Source organism: Gopherus flavomarginatus, chromosome 3, assembly GCF_025201925.1.
Source record: "Gopherus flavomarginatus isolate rGopFla2 chromosome 3, rGopFla2.mat.asm, whole genome shotgun sequence".
In the NCBI taxonomy this organism is placed as follows: domain Eukaryota; kingdom Metazoa; phylum Chordata; order Testudines; family Testudinidae; genus Gopherus; species Gopherus flavomarginatus.
The window spans coordinates 284,518,630-284,541,756 of record NC_066619.1 but is presented as its reverse complement, the minus strand read 5'-3'; the positions used below and the strand labels follow the sequence as shown (position 1 = coordinate 284,541,756).

General features: G+C 50.5%; 1 protein-coding gene across 7 annotated transcripts in view; it reads left to right on the top strand.

Annotated features, from left to right (window-relative positions):
* Positions 1-23,127, top strand: part of DYSF (dysferlin) — a 326,279-nt gene that overhangs the window by 260,862 nt on the left and 42,290 nt on the right. For all 7 annotated transcript variants that reach the window (XM_050943290.1, XM_050943287.1, XM_050943285.1 and 4 more), the window contains 7 exons: positions 2,378-2,533; positions 4,524-4,615; positions 7,623-7,793; positions 9,000-9,142; positions 12,177-12,316; positions 14,820-14,908; positions 15,314-15,409. In XM_050943290.1, coding sequence (XP_050799247.1) covers positions 2,378-2,533; positions 4,524-4,615; positions 7,623-7,793; positions 9,000-9,142; positions 12,177-12,316; positions 14,820-14,908; positions 15,314-15,409 — 887 coding nt within the window. The remainder of the gene's footprint in view (positions 1-2,377; positions 2,534-4,523; positions 4,616-7,622; positions 7,794-8,999; positions 9,143-12,176; positions 12,317-14,819; positions 14,909-15,313; positions 15,410-23,127) is intronic.

The window sequence follows — 23,127 nt, the reverse complement described above, 5'->3', positions numbered from 1 at the left end:
GTGTAGACTTCTCCCACCGACATAGCTACTGCCTCTCGCGGAGGTGGAGTCATTAAGCTGATGGGAGAGCTCTCTCCTGTTGGCTTAGAGTGTCTTCACTAGAAGTGCTACAGCTGCATGGGTGCAGCAGCACATGATGCCAATTTCTCGCCCTTAAAATCACAGACGGAACAGAGACACTGGATTTCTGATTTATTACAACAATCTGTAACCCACTAACCCCCCTCGTTTCATCCTATGAGGGCAGAGGTGTTAATGGGCCACTCTACCTTGACTGATCCCTTTCAATATGTGCTAACTAATTATGCTAAACAATCCGTGCCACCTTGCATTTTGCTGTGATGCTGGATGTACCTTTCCCAGACCTGAAGAAGAGCTCCTTAGGTGCGTCTACACAGTAAAGAAAAACCTGTGGTTAGCCTGTGCCAGCTGACTCGAGCTCACGGGGCTCAGGCTCGGGCTGTTTCACTGCCTTGTAGACTTCCAGCCTGGGCTGGAGCCTGAGCTCTGGGACCTTCACACTTTGCAAGGTTGTAGAGCCCAGGCTCCCCCCCGAGCCCAGACATCGACACAGCAATGAAACAGCCCTGCAGCCCGAGTCCCGTGAGCTCGAGCACGAGATGCTAGTTGTTGTGGAGACACACCCTGTGGGTCTCAAAAGCCTGTCTGTCTCACCAACAGAAGTTGGGTCAATAAAAGCCTGACCCACCTTGTCTCTCTGACATCATATGTCAAAATTGTAGCCTTAAATCAACTCTCATGAGTTCTCAAGCAGCATTTTTCTTACTTGGCCTGTCGATAAGTTTAGATTATTATTGATGGAAATATTTTTTGTTGGTTTCTGTGCATACAGTGAAATCGATGTTCCCCGGCATTTACAGATAAAAATCGAACCCTTCCACATCTATGTGTAGACAAACCCCAAGTCATCTCTAGAGCCCATCTTATCGATAAGATCTTAAAGTCCTGATGCAGTGGCCTATTTATTTATTTATTTGTATTGCAGTAGCACCTAGAAGCCCTGGTCTGCTCCACCCCATTGTGCTAGGAGCTGTACAAACATAGAACAAACAGACAATCCCTGCCCCAAAGTGCTTACAATCTAAGTAAGAAGAAGTTGCACTTAACACCAATGTAGTGTTGCTGGCAGAGTGCAGCTGCTGTGTTTCACTCAGAGGGGGCAGCATTTCAGTGGTAGGCAAGTGGTTCTCCACAGTGCATCTGGGAGAGAGAATGTGCAACGTATGCTGCCACCAGAGCACTTTGAGATCCAGCCGAATGAGAGGTCCCGTAGAAACAGAATGTATTGGTGCTTATTAGGATGAATTATTTACTATTAGCACCCCTGTGGAGAACTGGTCATAAAAGTATACTAACAAACGCCCCAGACGATGGCTACATTCTGCACTTCAGAACCCAGTCAGGCTTAGACATAATCCAGGTGGAAAATCACATCTGGAGTCAGCATTGCCTGTGGCTGACTGGGTCAAAACAATGGAGCATCTTTCTTCCCTGGGGTGGGGAGAGCATGTGTGTGAGAGGACTGCCAGGTGTCTACGCAAGTGCTCATAGCCAGTTCCTTCAGGACACTAGTTCCGCCGGCCTCTCTTTGAATGGATCTGTAGCACATGATGCTTTGTGCATGTAAAGCACCTTTTCATCTGAGGATCTCGGCTCCTTAAAAACATTAAGAGCTCAAATCTCATTTGCACTAATGGTCCTTTGCACCATTCTGGGGACAAATGGCAGTAGAGTAAATGAGAATGAAGGCCTAAGTAATTCTGCCCCAGACGACCCCTTCATAGTAATTAACAGCATATAGGGGATGTTTACACTGCAATTGGACACCTGCGACTGGCTGTGGGCTAAGGGGCTGTTTAATTGTGGTGTAGCCGTTCAGGTCCGGGCTGGCATCTGGGCTCTAGGACCCTGCTAAGGAGGCGGACCCCCCGTGTGAGCCCAGGCCAGGCACGGGTCAGCCGTGGGTGTCTAACTGCAGCGTAGACTTACCCATAGGCATCACTTTACCAATCTACTGCTTACTCGCAGCCCCCTCTGGGTTGAAACACAGCAGCTGTTTAACAGCTTTAGGACAGGAAGTGAAGGATTGCTCTTCTATTCCATGTGGTGCTTTGTCCCCCTCTGGTGGTGTGTGGGACACAGAGAGAGGTTGCGGAGCCTGCTGGGCAGTGGAAGGGTACGCTGAAAGATTCTGAGGTTCCATCCTTCCTGCTGACGACTTGCCTGGGGATGTGGTGTTACACAAGCAGCACTGCACTGATTTACCCTGAGTTCAGTCACACAGTTGCCAGCTATTAGCATTTGTAGTGTAACACGCCCACATGTGCACACATGTGAATGCTCAATGTCTTTTCAGGGCTCATTCAAAATGTACCCCCTCCCGGATGACCCAAGAGTGCCGGTCCCACCACGCCAGTTCCATCAGCTCCCAGCCAAAGGACCCCAGGAGTGTCTCATCAGGATCTACATCATCCGTGCCTTCGACTTGCAACCCAAGGACTCCAATGGAAAGGTATCCTTCAGGGGAGCATCTGGGAGACGTGCCAATGGGGCTGAGGGCAGAAATGGTGGGATGGAATTCCCTGGCCTGTGTCAGGAGTGGCAGAAGCGCCCTAAAAGTGGGGGGGGGCACAGGTGCCCGAACTATGGCCCTGCTCTCGCACCACCCCTTCTCTTCAAGGCCCCATCCTTGCATCACCCTTTCCCCCTGAGGCCCCACCCTTGTTCCACCCCTTGCCCCCGAGATCCTACCTTCACACTGCCCCTTCTCCCAAGACCCCGCTTTTGTGCTGCCTCATCTCCCCAAGACCCCGACCCGCTAGCTTCTCTCTGCCCCCTCCCCCTGTCGCTCACACTTCTGGCCTTGGCATCTAGGGAAAAACGAACACCAACTTGTTTCTTCAAAGAGCCTTTTCCATGGTTCTGAAGCCCAGGGCCCAAGTTCTCCTGTATTGTTGTTGGGCTTCTCAGTAGGGCAGGTGGCAATATCTGAATTCATTTCTGCCCAAAATTTCAAAGGAAGCAAAAATTTCCTTCAAAAAAATTTTTTGTTTTTTTGAGAAATTTTCAGAAACAATTTTTTTCCCGACCATTTAAAATTAAAAGAAAACTGTTTTTGGTTGAAATGAAAAAAAATCTGTTTTGTTTCCATTTTTAAAAAACAACAAAAACCATTTTCTGAAACTCCCTTTTCACCCTGGAAACGATTAAAAAATGGAGAGGAGGAGAGAGAGGAAAATCCAAAAATGAAAAACAATTTTTTTTTTAGTTTTCAAGAACTGACACGAAACGAAAACTTTCCTTTCCATATAGGAGCTTTCCTTTAAAGAATTGCAGTGAAATCAGAAGCGTATTGGGTTGGAAAACCATTTTCTGTGAAAAAAAAAAAAACGTTAAGCCATCTCCCCTTCCCAGCATGCTTTGATTCTTCCTGCTTGATGCAGCCAGGAGAAAAGTGGCCGCTTCTTACTCAGTGCCCGTGCTCCTTGTGTATCTTCGGGTTATGTCTGCTGACTTAGCCAATCAAGGGCTGTTCCATCCCTCCCTTCTAAAACAAACCTGTGGGACAGTGAAACTCCCCTGAGGATCTCAGCATGGGTTCTTCCCCATCACCCTGGAGTCCCTGGCTAATATCCCCTAGGCCGTTTGCTGAACTGAGACAAAATAAAGGATGTTTCCCTCGAAGTGTGGGGGTCATGCATAGGTGTAACCCACACACCTCCTGAGTGTGGTGTTCTGTCCCATCTAGCAACACTGAGACCACTTAGAGATTAATGAGTCTGCTACAGCCCTAGCTAAGGGTCATGTGGCTTTGAGCTCTTGCATTTAGCTCCTGAGATCCCATGCTCAATCCTGCCCATTGAGGACCGAGGTCTGTCGGTGTTACACTGACTTTTATTTTTCCCCAGGGGTGCTCCACCTCTGCTCTTCCTCGAGGCCTCACCTCACTCCACCCCCTTCCCAGAGGCCCCACCCTTGCTCCATCTCTTCCTGCCCCTGCTCCAACCCTCCCCTGAGGACCCAGCCGCTCACTGCTCTCCGCCTTCCCCCAAGTGCCTCCCCCAGCTGCCAAACAGCTGATTGACAGCCCTGCCGATCAGCTGTGGCTGGTGGGTGCTGATCACCCACTATTTTTTTTCCATGGGTGCTTGAGCCTCAGAGCACCCACAGAGTCGATGCCTATGGGGTCATGAGATCTTCAAGGCAACTCTGTTAATCCCATTCCAGGCTGCGCCCTTGGTTGCTCATCCCGACTGCCTGTCCGTGCACATACAAGGCCTGGAACAGGAGTCGCAGCTGGATCAGCCAGCACTAGCACCTGTGGGAATTTATTATGAACAGCAAAGGGACAGATTCCGCCCCCACTTGCTGACGTGGGGTGTTACTCAAGGGCCTGTCCATGGAATAAGGGGTTGAGCCACATGACTAAGGGTTGTTGTTGTTGAAGATGAGTCTGTAGCAGTCCCTCCTCCTGTGTTCTTTTTTTCCTCCTGTCTTTGCAGTGTGACCCTTACGTGAAGATTTCGGTGGGAAAGAAATCCATAAATGACCAGGACAATTACATCCCATGCACGCTGGAGCCTGTCTTTGGAAAGTACGTTTCTCTTTTGCGTCAATTCCAGATGGGGATGGTGGGACTTGCCTCCCAAGGCAGGATCGCAAGCAGAGGGAAAGAGCAGGAAAGGGAGAGGAAGGCAAAGGCTGATGTCAGAGATCCTGGATGGTCTTGTGGCTAAGGCAGTGCTTTGGGACTTGAAAGGTTTTAGTTCAGTTCCAGACTCTGTGTGATCCTGGGCAAGTCATTTACTCTCTGTTCTTTATCTGTGAAATAGGGGTAATAATGCTACATAGGAACGGCCGTACTGAGTCAGACCAGTGGTCCATCTAGCCCAGCATCCTGGCTTCCGACTATGGCTGGTGCCAGGTGCTTCCAAGAGAATAAACCGAACAGGGAAGTTACTGAGTGATCCATTCCCTGTCATCTAGTCCCAGCGTCTGGCAGTCAGAAGTTTAAGGAGCATAGTTCTGCATCCCTGACCATCTTGTGCAATAGCCATTGATAAACCCATCCTCCTTGAACTTATCTCATTCAGTTTTTGAACCCAGTTATATGTTTAGCCTTTAAAACATCCCCTGGCAACTGAGTCCACAGGTTGGCTGTGTATTGTGTGAAGGATTGTTTTAAACCTGCTGTCTATAAATTTCATCAGGTCACCCCTGGTTTGTGTGTTATGTGAAGGGGTAGATAGCACTTCCTTGTTCACTTTCTCCACACCTTTCATGATGTTGTAGACCTCTGTCACTTCTCTGCATTGTCTCATTAGGGTTACGAGGTCTTCAGCTCATGGGCCATCCCTTTACAACGTGTTTGTGTGGCTGATCTGCTCTCAGTTAGGGCTCTAGATGCTACCATGATACATGTAATAATAACGAGCTTGGCAGTCCACAGCAAGCGCCTCAAGCCGAGGGTATAGTCTCTTTTGCCAGGCTTGGCTTCCAGCCAAAGGCCAGTCTAGACAGAGTTCTGAACCTACCACCCCATCGCTAAGACGAGACGGAAAACCCAGGTCCCGGCTGCTCCTGGCTATTAAAGCTCCCATTTCACAAGAGTAACCCTGGGATCCTGGCTGTTTTCCAGCTTAGCCAATTACGATTTGCTGACCTGAATTCCTCCTGCCGCTTTAATTGGAGATACAATTGCTCACTTACCTCCTCAAAGCTGCTGCATGGTGGTGGGGGTGCTGTTAAAAGGGCATCACATTCCACCTCGGAGGCAGCCACGTTTCAGCAGCAGGTGAAGTGTCTCCCAGACCCAATGGGCCAGATCCTGGTCATTGGTGTAAACTAGGACTGACTCCACGTGGAAGTCAGTGAAGATCAGCAAAATAAGCAGAGTATGAGTGAGATGAGAACAAGACCCACCGTAATGCATATGCTTGTGTGTATATAACGTCAAGGGAGAGTGAGGACGATCTCCACTAACTTCAGCGGAGCTCTACCAGTTTACATCAGCTGAGGATCTGGCCCCAGTGATTCAAGTGGAGCTACACCGATTTACATCAGCTGGGGATCTGAGCCAGAGAATTTAGAAAATTCTTTGGGATGCTCCTGGACGAAAGACCTTCCATTTTAAAGTAAGGTATTATAAGAACATAAGAATGGCCATATTGGGGTCAAACTAAAGGTCCATCTAGCTCAGTATCCTGTCGTCCGGCAGTGGCCAGTGCCACATGCCCCAGAGGGAATGAACAGAACAGGGAATCATCAAGTGATGTCCACTCCCAGCTTCTGGCAAACAGAGGCTAGGGACACCATCCCTGCCCGTCCTGGCTAATAGCCATTGATGGACCTGTCCTCCATGAACTTATCTGGTTCCTTTTTGAACCCTGTTAGAGCCTTGGCCTTCACAACATCTTCTGGCAAAGAGTTCCAAAGGTTGACTGTGTGTTGTGTGGAAGAAATACTTCATTTTGTTTGTTTTAAACCTGCTGCCTATTCATTTTATTTGGTGACCTCTAGTTCTTGTGCTATGAGAAAGAGTAAATAACACTGCCTTATTTACTTTCTCCACACCACTCATGATTTTATAGACCTCTATCATATCGCCTCTTAGTTGTCTCTTTTCCAAGCTGAAAAGTCCCAGTCTTTTTAATCTCTCCTCATACGGAAGCTGTTCCCTACCCCTAATCATTTTTGTTGCCCTTTTCTGAACCTTTTCCAATTCCAATGTATCTTTTTTGAGATGGGGCGACCAGACCTGCGCGCAGTGTTCAAGATGTGGGCGTATCATGGATTTATACAGAGGCAATATGATATTTTCTGTCTTATTATCTGTCCCTTTCTTAATGATTCCCAGCATCCTGTTGGCTTATTATTCTGGGGCCAGCATTCACTAGCGATCCCCAGCTCTCATCTAGTTGCTTTCCATCCATCCACTGCAAAGCGAGTCAGGACCATTCCCATTTTGTGGATTGGGAAAGTGAGGCACAGGCTTGCCTAAGGTCACACAGAAAGCAGCTGACCTGGGCACAGAACCCAGGTCTCCCATGGCCCAGTCCAGTAGCTCACAGCTCTGCGTCAATTGATCAGGCATGGTGGGACACTGGAGAGACAGGCAGGCCGATAAGCCCAGCATCTGCCTTGTTCTGTTATGTGATGGAGGGTGGAAGACATGAGGTCTGTTTCCATTGGCTCGTCTGTCCTAAGGGGTGATCAGCAACAGCCCCCGGGGAAAGCCAAGCACCTCCAGCTCTCCTCGCTGTCACGGGTGGTTGTGCCTCAGGGTTGGAGCTGGAGTCGCTAGTCAGGAATTGGAGCCCAGGGTCAGAGCCGGAGTCAGAGGCCAGGTGCCAGAGCCAGGGTCACAGGTGAGGAATTGGAGCTGAGGGTCAGGAGCGGGTTACCTGTATTAAGGCTGGGAACAGGCAGGCACAGGAGCTATCACAGCCCTGGGTGAGCGCCTTGAGCAGCCACTGAACTGCTGCTGCTGCTGCTGGGCTTAAGAGCTGGTTTGCTGCCTCCTCCCACCAGTCCCAATCAGGCAGCTGACTCCAGGCCAGGACCCGACCCCTGACGCTCTCTTGTTCTTCCTGTTTCCACAGGATGTTTGAGCTGACCTGCACTCTGCCTTTGGAGAAGGACCTGAAGGTTACTCTCTACGACTACGACCTCTTGTCGAAGGATGAGAAGATTGGCGAGACTGTCATAGACCTGGAGAACCGGTTCTTGTCCAAATTCGGGGCCCGGTGCGGCCTGCCCCAGACCTACTGCATGTAGGTACTTCCGATAGCCCAGGTGGCACTGAGCTGCCCTGTCAGGGAGATGTTGCTGGGTCAAGAAGGGAAGATACCCAGAACCATCCTGGGCACCTGCATCTATTGTGGTATCAGCACACCGACACACCAAGGGAGCCCTGCGTGATGTGTCAGAATGTCACTGTCAAGCCATGTGATGCCTCCTGGGCCCTGCATGGCTGGTCCCAGAACCCCTAGGGCTTCCCATGAGCATATTGGAGTCACCCTGCCAAAACCAGGGTCATCCTGTGGATATTGGGATGGGGCCAGGCTTTAGGGGAGGTTTCAGGGGAGGCTGGATAACGCGCTCGAGGTGGCATCCATGGAGGGGAGCAATATCCTAGTTACATTTAAGGGGGTCCTGATATGGGAAAGGTGGAGACCCCCTGGGCAAGGTGGCCTAATAAGATAGGGAATAAAGGACTGGGCTGAATTTTGGCTGGACGCTCAAGCCAAACTGCCTCTGTCTGTGTAGCTGTGCTGCTGGAAGGCCTTCCCCAGCGCCAGCTGCACCAAAGCAGGGGGCATTGGGCCCGGTACAGTTCCCGGATTCTCTGCCCTGCCTGCCAGCAGTGGTACAAGGGACAGCAGCTGAGGGAGAGTTGACCCCTGGAGAGAGGAGCTGGTTCTGTAGGTTCTCTCTGGGTGTCTCAAAGGGAGGGGCCCTCAGGCCAGGCCCGCAGCAGCTTTGCCCAGCTGCACCAATGTGGGAAAACGTGAACGAAGTCCCAGCCTCATGCGGTAGGCGTGCGAGACAGGCAAGGCTTTCAGGTCACTTCCTGCTAGTGCGCAATCAGTCCCTAGAGCTTGAAATGTCTCAGCTAAAGGGGCTCCCCCCATTTTCCCTGGGAGACGGCCACTTTCAGCCTGAGGTTTCCTCTGCCTATTCTGGGGAAGATTCACCCGCAGGCAGGGAGCCAGCTCTAGAAATGTGCTGTGTACGGCCATTATCTCATTGTGCCTCGGTCTGTCCCCTAGAACAGCTCCTCTCCCGCCATGGTGCTTCCACCCTCAGCTCCTTGCTGACTCTTAGAGTTCAGTTTGGGTTTCTTTAAAAAATATCCCGGCCTCATTTCCCCCACTGTAGTTCTGCTGCAACCCCGGCAGTTGCCCGTAGAGCAGTCGCGGCCCTTGGAGGTGGGGTGTATTTTACAACACTTTGTTTTTCCTAATGTCTCGCTTCAGTTCTGGACCCAACCAGTGGCGAGACCAGCTCCGACCTTCCCAACTGCTCCATCTCTTCTCCCTGCAACGCAACTGCAAAGCTCCCATCTACAAGCCAGACCGGGTCGTATTCAGGGAGCAGGAGTATGTCCTCTCTGAGTTTGGTAAAGGAGTCTTCTCACAGCCATAAATATTTTCCCTGCCCCCTGATTATTGCACTGGAGACTGGCAGCTTGTGAAACAGGGTAGCAAAACTGGTGGGTGAAGATGAGCAGTTGAGCTGATTTACAGTGAGAGCTTCAGATCAGGTTACTTTGAGCAAGGGGTTGGACTAGATACCTCCTGAGGTCCCTTCCAACCCTGCTATTCTATGAGTCTATGAAAACACACATGGCCAGCATTATAGAATCTGTATTGCTCCTAGCAGCTCCTAGAACTGCAGCCCAGACCGAGGCCCTGTTGTGCTAGGGATTGTACATACACATGGGGCCAGTCCCTGCCTCAAAGAGCTCACAGGCTAAATAGATTAGACAGCCTGAGAGTGGGAGAAAGGAAGAATTATCCTGTGTCTTTCATAGAGGTGGAACAGAGAGATGAAGTGACTTTCCCAAGGTGCTGTGGGGACTCTGTGGTATACTCAAGAATTGAACCCAGAACTCCAGTTCAATGCCTTAACCACAAGGCCACTCTTCCATCAGCTTAATACCTTCTGTAACTGGAGCAAACCCTGGCCAAACCCATATGGACACCGCACTTGTTGGGAGGAATTAGAGCCGGGGCCTTCAGCTGCACAAATGCAGGCCTCTAGCACTGAGCAGAAGGAAATCTGCCGCAGCGTGCAGGCTGGCATGACCGCTAGAAGGTGACAAATATCGCATACACCAGGCCAGCGTAACACACCCTTACCTTTTTCCTAATACAGCTTGAAAGGCGGTAGCATTGTAGCTGCAAACGTGTGTGTGAGCTAAAGCCAGGTGGAAATCTCTGATCTCGAGGACAATCTGCTGTGCTATGCACATGAATGATATTTCTGTGCATGGTTGAAATCCGCCAGGATTCACCATTTTGCCAGGAGGGTGGAATTCCACCTCTTTGGACTCAAAATGGTGCATTTCTGTCCAGCTGAAGAGGCGAAATTGCACCATGCAAATATTTAGGGGTGTCGAAAGGTGTCGGTTTCCTCCTGAGCTCTGACAAGCACAAAGGGTTGTGTGATCACCCAGCTGCACTTTGCTTGCAGAGGGGCTGATATTTACAAGTGGCACAGCGACCTGGGGTATGTAGCAGAGATACAAACCACTCTCAAATGTTTTAGGGCTTTGCCACACAGACCCCTCTTGGAAGGAGCCAAGAAGCAACCGCTTCTTCACAGCCTCCTGTTCTGCGTCAGGTTTTCGCCAAGTGCTGGAGAGGTGTTAAGTTGAGTGGGGCTCGTCTCTCCCCACCCCAGCCTGCCTTTCACCTTGTTTTCTTTTAAAGGCAATCACTTCAAAACCAGAACAAAGCTTGGGAGTTTGACCTCAGCGAGATCTGGAAACCAGCTGTGTGCACAGAGCAGTGTCAGATGTGAACCTGGCGGGGCATAAAGTGAAGCCATTAAATACGAGAGCATGGCTTTTACAAGCATTGTGCCCAGACCATTATTTCATAACCCCCACATTGTTGGTTTCAGAGAGAGGTTTTTATTTCTGAGCCTCACACACATACACACCCAAGCCAGGTTTCCAGGGCTTGGGGAAAAATCCCATGTGTATGAAGTTTAACCACTTCAAGGCACTGCCAAGAAAGAAGCTGGGATCTATCACCTGAAAGCAGCAGAGCTGTAATAATATTGATAGAGCACATTTCATTTCAAAGTCCCTCAGGGTGCTTTGAACCGACTCTCAGCTCTGCTGAAATGCAGCCACCTCTGGAGTGGAGGACTCCCAACAAATCAGTGCACAGAGATGTGGAAAGAGCAAGTTTTGGCTCAGGACAATTGGAGATACACTCCCTCCTCTTCCATAAAATAGTGTGGGAACTTTAATGTCTGCGCAGAGCAGACCAGGACCTTAGTTGTTGTTAGATCTTGTCCAATAAGAGCAGACAATGAACCTTTTCCCAAGGATAAGGGACGGAGAAGGGAGCTGTGACTGAAACGTGATTCGGAAGGTAGGAAGCGTCTGGCATTCATTGCATGTGTGTCCGTGTGCGTGCACACATGTGCGGATTGGCCAGATTGTCAGCAGGGGTCAGCACAATGAAGGAACGTTCTGTACTGGCCTCTTGTGAAAATCTGATCTGAAATATCACAGGGGGAGCTGCTGGGCACTGAATGCTGCTGAAAATCCATCTGCGAAGGGGTGTTTTTATGTAATCACTAAGGGCCCGATTCACCTCTCCAGTGCTTAGGATGTTAACCTGGGACTTGGGAGACCTGGGTTTGATTCCTTGATCTGCCACAGACTCCCTGTGTGACATTGGGCCAGTCACTTAGACTCTCTGTGCCTCAGTTTCCCAATCTGTACAATGGAGACAGGAGCGCTGCCCTCTCTCACGGGTGTGTGTGAGGATAAATACAGTAAAGCATGGGATATGCCATGAGATCTACTGATGAAAAGCGCTATGGAAGCGCTGAGATTAGTGGAGTTGCTCCTTATTCATAGCGATGCCAGGAGAGAAGACCCTGGCCTGGGTACAAGCTGTGATTTCATTGGTTTCAGTGGTGCCCCTCCGTGGCCCTAGGATCATTAGAAAGATGGGTTAAACTGACCCGTTTTGAACAATGTCTATCAAACCTTAACAAAAACATAACCAGACCTCTGAGCAAACTCCCCCAAATGGTCCCATTCACCTTCCCATCTCCAGCCACTCTACCCTAAACCATCACCGGCAATGCAACTTTTCATCAGATATGGCCTTGGTGGGACAAAGAGGGCTGCGGCTTTCAGAGCTGACCATCCCTCACCAAGCATGCCTCCATCTGTCCCCTTCTCCAGCCTGCTCCTTCCTGCTCCAAGGAGCAGGCTGCTAGCTCACGTGCCCCAGATTGTCACAGCGACCATGGGACGGGCTTCTGGACTCACACTGACCCAGGGTAGTCCGTGAAATGACCCAGGGATACGCCGCAGTGTGAGATCAGAATCGGGCCCTAGGTTGGTGATGGATCCATGGAGCATGTTCAGTAACCTCGCTCGCTGTCTGATCTCTCTGTGGCAGAGGATGGCAAGCCCCCCAACCCACACCTGGGAGCGCCGGAAGAGCGGCTCGCCCTGTACGCACTGCGGAAGCAGGGCCTGGTGCCTGAGCATGTGGAGACGAGGCCTCTCTACAGCCCACTGCAGCCTGAAATTGAGCAGGTATGAGCCACAGGGTATGTCAGTGACCAAGCCTGAAACAGAGCTTCTCTACAGGTCCCACAGCAGCCTGCTCAGAAGGGGCCCCTGGCAAAGGGTCTGCCATGCATCACTGGTTAATACTGGGCTGCCAAGGCTCAGGCATCTGATGACCCTGGCAGTGCCTTTCTGCTCCACGAACAGCTGCATCTTGTTGATGCAGCCACCAGGGGGTGCTAGGCTTCCCTGTGTATCAAACAAGGACCAATCAGGGCCTGATCCCTCAAAGCATCCCTCCTGCAGTGTAGTCCCATTGGATGGATGCCCTTGCTGTCAGTGAGGGAGGTGGCCCTTGGTGTGAGAGGGTGATGCCCGAATAGATCCCTTGACCAAACTCTTCTGACCGGCACTCATTTATAACCCACAAAGTAACGACGGGCACGTCCATAGCATTGAATAGTGATGCCTATAACACCCTGGGGCAGCATATTGGCTGCCCTGTGCGGATGGGAAAACAGAGGCGGGGATGAGTTTAAAGACTTTCTCATGGCCACAGAGGCGCTGTCAGGTTTAGGATGCAGCATTTCCTGGCCACATTGTCTCTCCAGCCACTTCATTCCCTCTGGTGAAGCATGGTGCTACAATAGCACCTGAATCTTATTTACTGATGTGCCAATAGGGGGCTCTGCTCTGTTACAGCAGCGTTTAGAGAGGCCAGCCGAGATCAGGTGCTGTACAAACACATACTGATAGACACTGTCTACCCCAACAAGCTCACAATCTAAATAGAGAAGGATCACAGAACAGAGACGTGCAGGGACTTGACCGAGGTCTTGCAGCAGGTTAGTAGACAAACCAGGATTAGAACCCAGGGCTCAGTCCTTTAGCCTGCATGACATTGTTGTAGACACAGCAGCAGAAGACTTGGTCCTTGGCCCGCGGAATTTTTAATCAGACTAAACACCATTCTGTTAACTCCTTTCTAAACATTGTATTGCCCGTGCGGGCACTTAGTGCTTTTGGCTAGAACTGTGGTGAGCAGAGTTGTTTTTTCTGGTCTCTCCTGGTGAGCAGAACCAGAAATCTTGGGAAGAAGCCTGAGCTAAGACAGTCGGATAAGTCTTGAAGGATCCTCCAAATCTTGGGCAGTTTGCCCATTGCCTCATCCCCATAGAATTAATGTGGACCAAATACTGAGAAGTGCTGGCTCCATGGAAGTGAAGCAGGTTGCAGGTACTCAGCACCTCTCAGGATTTGTACTTAGGATCAATAGAAGGATTCACTCTGGTGCTTCTCATCAGTTGTGAAGAAACTGGGCCCTGGGAGTCCACAGGGCAGCTCCACTGGAGTTCCCCAAATGAAGGCCCTGGCCCGCTGTTTTAAAGCTAGGAGATAGAATGTGTGCACCTGTTTCCAGTAAGTTATATGCTGGTCTTTTAAAGGCCCGGTCTACACTATCAGCGTCTCCTGCTGACATAGCGCCGGTGTGGACAGCGCTTAGGTCTCTGTAATGTGCGTTGTTTAAGGGGTGTCTTTTTCACACCCCAAGCGATGTAAGTTAGATCTGGTTAAGTGGTAGTGGAGACCTGCCCAAAGTTTGCTTCTGTTTCCTGTTGCAAGAAAATTTTTCTTGCCAAAAAAAAACCCAACCCTATTTTTGATGGGCTGATTTTCAAAGTCAATACGTTTTATGCCCTTGACACTGCACAGAAACTATATCTTTATCACCACCTGTTGGTATTTAACAGTTAAAGTGACAACCTTAAAAAAAGAAAAGAAAAACAAGCCTCTAAGCAGATCTCAGTAGGATCTCTGCAGCACGGGAATATACAGCAACTGGAAAATGGAGTCAGATGTCCCTAGATTCTTCCTTGCACCCATTCCCAACAACATCAAAAAGTAACGGGCCAGATCCCATAGTCAATGAAGCTACTACACCCTTTGATGCCAGCAGAGCATCTGGCCTAATGTAGGTAGATTCAGTCACAGAGTTTAAGGCCAGAACACACCATTAGATCAACTTCTTTGACCTCCTCTGTATCCCAGGCTCATACATTTCACCCAGATACCTATGTATTGAACGCAGTAACTTGTGTATGGCTAACAAGTATCTTCTAGAAAGAGATCCAGTCTTGATTTGAAGACATCAAGTGATGGAGGGAGAATCCATCACCTCCCTTGGTAGTTTGTTCCAATGTTTAACAACCCTGACTTCAAAATGGGGGCCTTCTTTCTAATCAGAATTCAATGGCTGGAAACTAAGCTAGACAGTTCTTGCTCAGCCTCTCTCCATTAAATTAAAAAGCCGTTTCGTACCCCATATGTACTTCCAAGAAGGGTACTTTGCTTCAGCTCCCAGATCTGTTTGCTGAAATAACAAGTGGGCTCCCTGCCATTGTCGAAAATAAATCTCCTCCTGCCTTTGAGCTCTTTCATTGTTTCGAGTCAATATTTCCATGAACACATCGAACAAGGAGAGTGACATTAACCCAGTTCCTAGACCTCACAGCTGTTTTTTTCATTACAGGGAAAGCTACAGATGTGGGTAGACTTGTTTCCAAAGTCTCTGGGTCTGCCTGGACCTCCATTCAACATCACGCCGCGCAGAGCAAAGAGGTGACTTGATTCTTGTTTCTTGCGGGTGCGTGAGCTCTCCGTCTGGAACGCTGATGGAACAGACCACGTGATCTGGTCTCTTACACAAAGAAATAGTGGCTCCTTGCACCTTCTGCCCAGGGAATAGTTACACACATGTCAGAGGAGATATGAGTGCTTGGAGCATTCTCCGGCCCTAATTGCACACAGCCATATGCTTCTAAAGCATCCTTAGCCCAAACTCTCCTGGGTGACTTTACACCCATGGACATTTCTCACATGAGTGAAAGTTACAGGATCAGACCTTTTGCACCTGAGCTATTCTGCGAACAAGCTGCCTTTAAATATAGCCTTGGCTTCCTTCCATTTTAGACCATGGTTTTTATTCCATTCTGATGTCTCGGTGTATGTGTGGGGATATTTCAGGTTCTTCTTGCGCTGCATTATCTGGAACACCAAAGATGTGATCCTAGATGACCTCAGCATCACTGGAGAGAAGATGAGCGACATCTACGTGAAAGGGTAGGCAATCCTGCTACCTCAGGCTATGTCAGTGATGTGTCAATGTTACAGATCAGCAAGGAAACAGTTAACTATTGCGACATTCATGTCATCTTCATTGGGCATCTGAGTTAATCCCTCACTGAGATAAATGGGGCAAGTTCACACCTCTGAGAGCTGTTGTTCCAGGCTCTTTGCAAACACCAGTGCATTAGCTATAGTCAGTTCACATGTTTGTGTTTTTTCTTTACAATCCTAACAGCTGAGATTCTGAAGGACAAGATAGCAACTTGAGAGAGGTGCTGGTATGTTGTATTGCTGGATACCAGCCCAACTGCAGCCTCATCCATGGCATGGATTAGGCATGTATTGTATACAGAGTTAGTCTTGTTTACACAGCTGCCTTTTTGAAATTCCTTTTCCTGAACAAAAATGTGGCAGCCGGCAGTAACTCCTCTGGCACGTTTTCCCTTCGCTGTCTGACTCCATTTATGTTTTATCTTGTGTAAAATAGTGCGATCGCAGCCAAGGGAGTTACTTATTTTGTACGTTCTTAGTTTTATGAACAGGAAGAGGGAGGCTTTTGAAACAGACTGTAAATCCCTTTTTTACAATCCCAATTTTCCTCCTGTAAATCCAGAATGCACACTGCTTACCTGGTATTTGCATCAAGTTCATTGTTGTCAATTCCAGCCAAGAGGTTCCATACGCCCCATAGCTCAGGATTAGCAGAGTGGGGCAGGGTGGCATTGGGGAAGTGGGAATATCTAATGTTTGATCAACACCCCCACCTCCCTCGGCCTGGTTTTTTATCATTCCCAACAAACATACAGATCACCCATTGCTGTAAATGAGCTAAACGCTTTGCCCAATCATCATTTGCTGTTGTGACGTTGTGGTTCTGGTGGGACTCAACTGAGAGTGCCAATTCAGGACCAATTGCTCAAACAGGGCAGTCACAGCCCAAGGCTGGGGTTTTTCCACCTCTAAGGCAAACCAAACCAGCCAGACAAAAAGGACTTCGGTTTTACCCCACTGGCTAACCACAAGTCACACAAGCAATTTCCTTAGACACACCAGTCTCCCAGTATCACCACCAGTGCCACCCGTCCTGGGATGAATGGTTATGAAAACCAACACTCCAGTAAAAGAAAAAGGTTCTCTCGATCCCAAAGGACCAAGCCCCAGACCCAGGTCAATATACACATTAGATCTTACCCACAAATCACGCTGTTGCCAATCCTTTAGAATATAAAATCTAAAGGTTTATTCATAAAGGGAACAAGATAGAGATGAGAGCTAGAATTGGTTAAATGGAATTAATTACATACAGTAATGGCAAAGTTCTTAGTTCAGGCTTGTAGCAGTGATGGAGTAAACTTCAGGTGCAAATTAAGTCTCTGGAGAACATCCCCCACTGGAATGGGTCCTCAGTCCCTTGTGTAGAGCTTCAGCTTGTAGCAAAATCCCTCCAGAGGTAAGAAGCAGGATTGAAGACAAAATGGAGATGAGGCCTCTGCCTTATATAGGCTTTTCCAAGTGTAAGAACACTCCTTTGTTCCTGCTGTGGAAAGTTACAGCAAAATGGAGTTTGCAGTCACATGGGCCAGTTTCTGCACACCCTGCTGAGTCACAGGGCGTAACTGCCTTCTCTCGATGGGACAATTGTGTAGGTGATGGTCCTTAATGGGCCATCAAGCAGGCTAAACAGAGCTGACACCAACTTGTCTGGGATCTTTCCCAGTAACACAGCACAAGTTTGAAATATAGACAGCATACAGCCAATATTCATAACTTCAACTACCAAAATGATACAGACATACAGACAGCATAATCATAACCAGTAATCCGTAACCTGGTCTTAGACACCTTATATGACCCCCTTTACATAAGATTTGGTGCCACTACAGGACCTTGGTTGCAACCCATGTTCTATATGGTCCCAGTTTATATCAATAATGTCACAGCTGTGTCTTCCCAAGATGGGGTAATCAACATAATCAACATATAGACAGCTGCAGCGGCACAGCAGCCAGCAAACAGAGCTGTAAACAGGGGAGTTTCAGAGGGAGTTCTCTTGGAGGAGCAGGTTTTTGTATTTTGTGTATTGTAGTTTGTATGTGTGGAGGCTGCTAGAGGCAGTGTGCTGGAACAGAAGCTGAGCCCTGTTTAGGGGGCGGGGCTTGTCTGCTTAGGGGTCCTATAAAAGTAGCCAGCCAGTCAGGCAGCGGCATAGACAGCTGCAGCGGCACAGCAGCCAGCAAACAGAGCTGTAAACAGGGGAGTTTAGAGGGGCAGTTTGCAGGGGAGACTAAGAGACCTAGGCAGAGGAACTGACAGGCTAGTGAAGGGAGTGGGTGGTGGTCTGCCAGTGTTCTGGTGCCTGTTGGGGGTTTGTGTTGTGCTGTGTTTCGTGGATTACCAGGTTTTAGGTGGGAAGGCTATGACCGATCCAGAGGCAGCCGTGAAAGACACAATGAGGATGACTGGATGTGGAAGCTGCGGCATGTATGTGATCCTGGAGGGGGTACCTGAAAAGAGTTTTGTCTGCATGAAGTGCCGCCTGATAGAGCTGATGGAAGAAAAGATCCGAGGACTGGAGATGCAGGTGGAAACTCTGGTCGAGTTTAGAAGAGGGTTTGAGCAGATGATGGAGCAAAGACATGAGGAGGCTGAAGGGATAAGCTCAGACATGCAGATGGAAGCAGGACCAAAGAATTCTGAGGGGAGACTGCTGGGTGAGGAAGGTGGACAGTGGAAGCATGTGACTAAGAGAACCAGGCAGAGGAAAAGACGGGCCAGTGAAGGAGAAATAGAGCTCAGAAACAGGTTTGCAGAGTTGGAAAATGAAGAAGGGGTACAGCAGCTGGTCGCTGAAGGTGAGAGAGCAAGGAAAAACAAAAGAGCTGCTAGTCCTAAAGGAAGAGGGGAAGAGTCAATGGAGACAACACCAAATATGAGCTCCAGGAGGATACGGGAAGGGTTGCGGAGGATTGCAAGTGCGAATAGGAATTGGGAGGACTTGCAGCCAGTGGGAGCAGAGGATAGACAGGAGAATCACACTGTCACCAGGAAAAGGCAGGTCTACGTGATTGGAGACTCCTTACTGAGAAGAATAGACAGGCCTGTAACTAGAGCTGATCCGGAGAACAGAAGGGTGTGCTGTCTGCCAGGTGCTAAGATACGGGATGTGGACCTGAGGCTGAAAAGGATCCTAGCGGGAGCAGGAAAGAATCCGTTGATTGTCCTTCATGTGGGAATGAATGATACAGCTAGATTCTCGTTGGAACGTATCAAGGGAGACTATGCCAGACTGGGGAAGACGCTTAAGGAAATCGAGGCTTAGGTGATCTTCAGTGGGATTCTGCCGGTTCCTAGAGAAGGGCAACAAAAGTGTGACAAGATTATGGCCATCAACAGATGGCTCAGGCAGTGGTGCTATAAGGAGGGCTTTGGGATGTACGGCCACTGGGAAGGAAGCATTTATGGACAGAAGACTGTTCTTCTTGGAGTGCTTGCTCATATCCATTCCAGTTAGGTGTGCGCGCGCCGTGTACACGTTCGTCGGAAGACTTTTTACCCTAGCAACACTTGGTGGGTCGGCTGGACGCCCCCTGGAGTGGCGCCGCTATGGCATCGGATATATACACCTGCCGACCCAGCCACCCCTCAGTTCCTTCTTACTGCCCATGTCGGTCGTTGGAACAGTGGAGCGCGGCTTAGCTGACCTCCACTTCCCTAGCTACTCGTAGTTTTCTTGTTCTTTATCGTGTATTTAGTTATAATCCTTTTTATATAGTTATACTTAGCGTTTTTGTTTATAGTGTAGTTAGTCCACTATAGTTAGAGGGGTTCGGGGATTAGCCCCTTCCCCGCACCCGGTGCCGGGGCCCATGCCCGGCTCACCGGGTTTCAAACCATGCTCGGCCTGTCACAAGCTGATGCCGACAGGAAATCCACACGACTCCTGTCTGAAGTGCCTCGGAGAATCGCACCTAACAGCTAAGTGCCCCATTTGCAAGGCTTTCAAACCACGAGCAAAAAAGGAGCGGGACATCAGACTTAAACAGCTCCTCATGGAGGCGGCTCTCACCTTTCCACCCTCGGCACCGAGCGCTGGCCAGTTGACTAGCAGAAGCGCCTCCTCGGCACCAGACCGCGCCGGTACTGTCAAAGCCTCTCGGCACAGGCTGTCGCTGGCATCGAAGTCGGCTCCACGCCGCTCCCTCTCCCTGAGGTCGCAAAAGGCTAAGACTCCTGCTGCCTCTGTGCCACCCGCACCGCAGCCAGAGAGCGTGTCCAAGTTGGATCTCCCGGCACCGACACCCGCTGCAGCACTGACACCGTCGGCACCGTTGATTCCGGTCCCACAAGGGCCATCGAGTCCGGCGCCTGTTAGCTCCCCGGTGCGGGCTGCGGTAGAGCTGAATATACCATCCACGCCGGAGACGTTCTCAGCGGCGAGGGATCTGATTGCCTTGACAGAGTCGACACTGCCTCCACCCCCAGCACCGCCGGTGCGGGTAATACAATCGATAGGCAAACTGGCCTTGATAAGACCATCCTCTGTCGGCACAGCGGACCGGCACCGCTCATGATCGCGGTCCCGCAGACGCTCCAGGTCCAGATGGCACTCCCGCTCCCGACACCGCTTACAGTCCCGGCACCGTTCCCCTCCTCGGCACTGGTCGGCATCCCGTTCGCCGGCCTGCTACTCTCGGCACCGCTCCAGCTCTCGGCACCGGTCCAGGCACCATGTGTCCCGTAGCCGATCACGACGCCGAGCTTCGAGATCTCGGTCGACCTCCCGGCACCGCTTTGGTCGCAGGTCCCGATCTCGCTCCCGGTACCGATATGCTTCCCAGCACCGGTCTCCGATACACAGCAGAATAAGGTCCGCTGGAACCTCTGCCCAGGGCTTCTCTGCTCCTCCATGGCCATCCAGACACACTTCGGTGTCATACCACACAGACAGCTACTATGCTCAAGACCACGATTCAGATGTGCCCGCTAGAGTTTTTCAAGAGGCCCAGACCCAGGACCAAAGCCCACATCAGTGGTCCTTTTGGACGCCTTGGGAATACCACCAGGCCCAAGGCACTCCAATAGTCCCGTCCCGCTCTGCTCCATCAGAGCACCGAGCACCAGAAGCTACAGCTACCCGTCCTTCTCTGGCCGGAACGGGGGAAGCACGAGTTCACCCGGTACTTTATAGATTCATAGATTCTAGGGTCAGAAGGGACCAATGTGATCATCTAGTCTGACCCCCTGCACAAAGCAGGCCACAGAACCCTACCCATCCACTTCTATAACAAACCCCTAACCTATGCCTGAGTTACTGAAGTCTTCAAATTGTGGTTTGAAGACCTCAAGCTGCAGAGAATCCACCAGCAAGTGACCCATGCCCCACGCTGCAGGGGAAGGCGAAAAACCTCCAGGGCCTCTGCCAATCTGCCCTGGAGGAAAATTCCCTCCCGACCCCAAATATGGCTGGAGCAGGAGACGGCCCAAGACCAGGAGGCCACACAGGACCTGCTCGTCCCCGGCATTTCCTCTTCTTCCTCTCCGGATGAGGCGGTGGCAGGAACATCCTCCTCGGGCCCTCCTCCAATTGACCTCAGAGCCCATCAGGACCTCCTCAGGAGGGTAGCACTCAACATGAACCTCCAGGTGGAGGAGGTCCTGGAGGTCGAGGACCCTGTAGTGAACATTCTGTCGGCAGATACCCCCACCAGAGTGGCTCTACTCTTTATCAAGACCATCCAAGCCAATGCCGACACCTTATGGCAATCCCCAGCCTCCATCCCTCCTGCGGCAAAGGGAGTCGAGTGTAAATACATGGTACTCTCTAAGGGGTACGAGTATTTGTATGTCCACCCCTCTCCCTGCTCACTAGTTGTTCAATTCGTCAATGAGAGGGAGCGCCATGGCCAACAGGCACCAGCCCCAAAGTCAAAAGAGGCTAGGCGAATGGACCTACTCAGCCGCAAAGTTTATTCAGCAGGCGCCCTACAGCTCCGAGTGGCGAATCAGCAAGCCCTGCTGAGTTGCTATAATTAAAGACCTGGGCGGAGGTGGGTAGGTTCACAGAGCTACTTCCCCAAGGCTCCCGCCAGGAATTCGTGGCCTTCTTGGAGGAAGGGAAAAAGGTGGCCAGAACTTCCCTCCAGGCTTCGCTAGATGTGGCCGACTCAGCAGCCAGGACCCTGGCCTCAGGTATCACCATGAGACGCATCTCCTGGCTATAGGTTTCCAACCGCCCACCGGAGCTGCAGTATACCATCCAAGATTTACCCTTCGATGGTAAAGGTCTCTTCTCAGAAAAGACCGACCCTAGACTGCAGAGCCTGAAGGACAATCGAGTCATCATGAGTTCTTTAGGCATGCATACACCCGTGACCCAAAGCAGGCCTTTCCATCCCCAGACTCACCGCCCGTACTTTATGCCTCGAAATAGACAGGACTTTGGCAGATGGTGCTGGCGGGGTGGGCGCAGACGCCAGTCAGGACCCAAAGGGGGCCAAAACCAAGGTACCTCCAAACCACCGGTGGGACCTAAGTCCCCTTTTTGAAGGTACGCCTGAGGACAGCGTACCAGTTTCAGGCCAGGATCCCTTTCCCCCTTCTCCAACTGTTTTTCCTACTTCCTCCCAGCGTGGTCCCAGATAACCTCAGACCTCTGGGTCCTACGCACGGTGAAACATGGATACCACTTCCAATTCGTTTCAAACCCGCCTTCCCACCCTCCAACCCAGTCCCTCTTCAGGGACCCCTCTCACGAGCAATTCCTCCTGCAAGAGATGTGGAAGCTCCTTGCCATGGGAGCAGTAGAGGAGGAGCCAAAAGACAAAAGGGGCAAGGGGGTTTACTCGCATTATTTCCTGATCCCTAAGTCAAAGGGAGGCCTCAGGCCTATCCTAGACCTGCGAGGACTCAACAAGTTTCTGATAAAGTTGAAGTTCCACATGGTCTCCTTGGGGACCATTATCCCGTCCTTGGATCCTGGAGACTGGTATGCTGCCCTCGATATGAAGGATGCGTACTTTCACATCGCCATTTTTCCTCCACACAGGAGGTATCTTCGCTTCGTAGCCAACCGTCAGCACTTCCAGTTTACAGTCCTCCCCTTTGGCCTTTCCACAGCCCAAGGGTGTTTACGAAGTCTATGGCCGTAGCCACTGCATACCTCCGCCGATGTCGGATACACATATTCCCGTATCTGGACGATTGGCTCATCAGAGGAACCTCCGAGACACAAGTCACACAACATGTGGGCATTGTCAGGGACCTATTCACACATCTAGGCCTGATGATCAATACGGAGAAATCCACTCTGGTTCCCACACAGAGGTTAGACTTCATAGGAGCTATCCTGGACTCCAGTCTAGCCAAGGCCTACTTACCACAGCCGTGGTTCCAGGCAATGGCAACAATCATCCGAGGTCTACAGAACTTCCCGATGACCTTGGCTCGCACTTTTCTCGGTCTCCTAGGTCACATGGCTGCGTGCACATTCGTGACCAAGTACGCCAGGCTCTGGCTCCGTGCTCTCCAAACTTGGCTCAACTCGGTATACCGTCTGGGCAGAGACCCAATAGAGACAATAGTCACCATTCCCCCGAGCACTCTAGGCTCCCTAGACTGGTGGCTGACCCCTTCCCTGGTGTGTGCGGGGCTACCGTTCCATCCCCCCCAACCATCACTGTCCCTGACAACAGACGCGTCATCTCTCGGCTGGG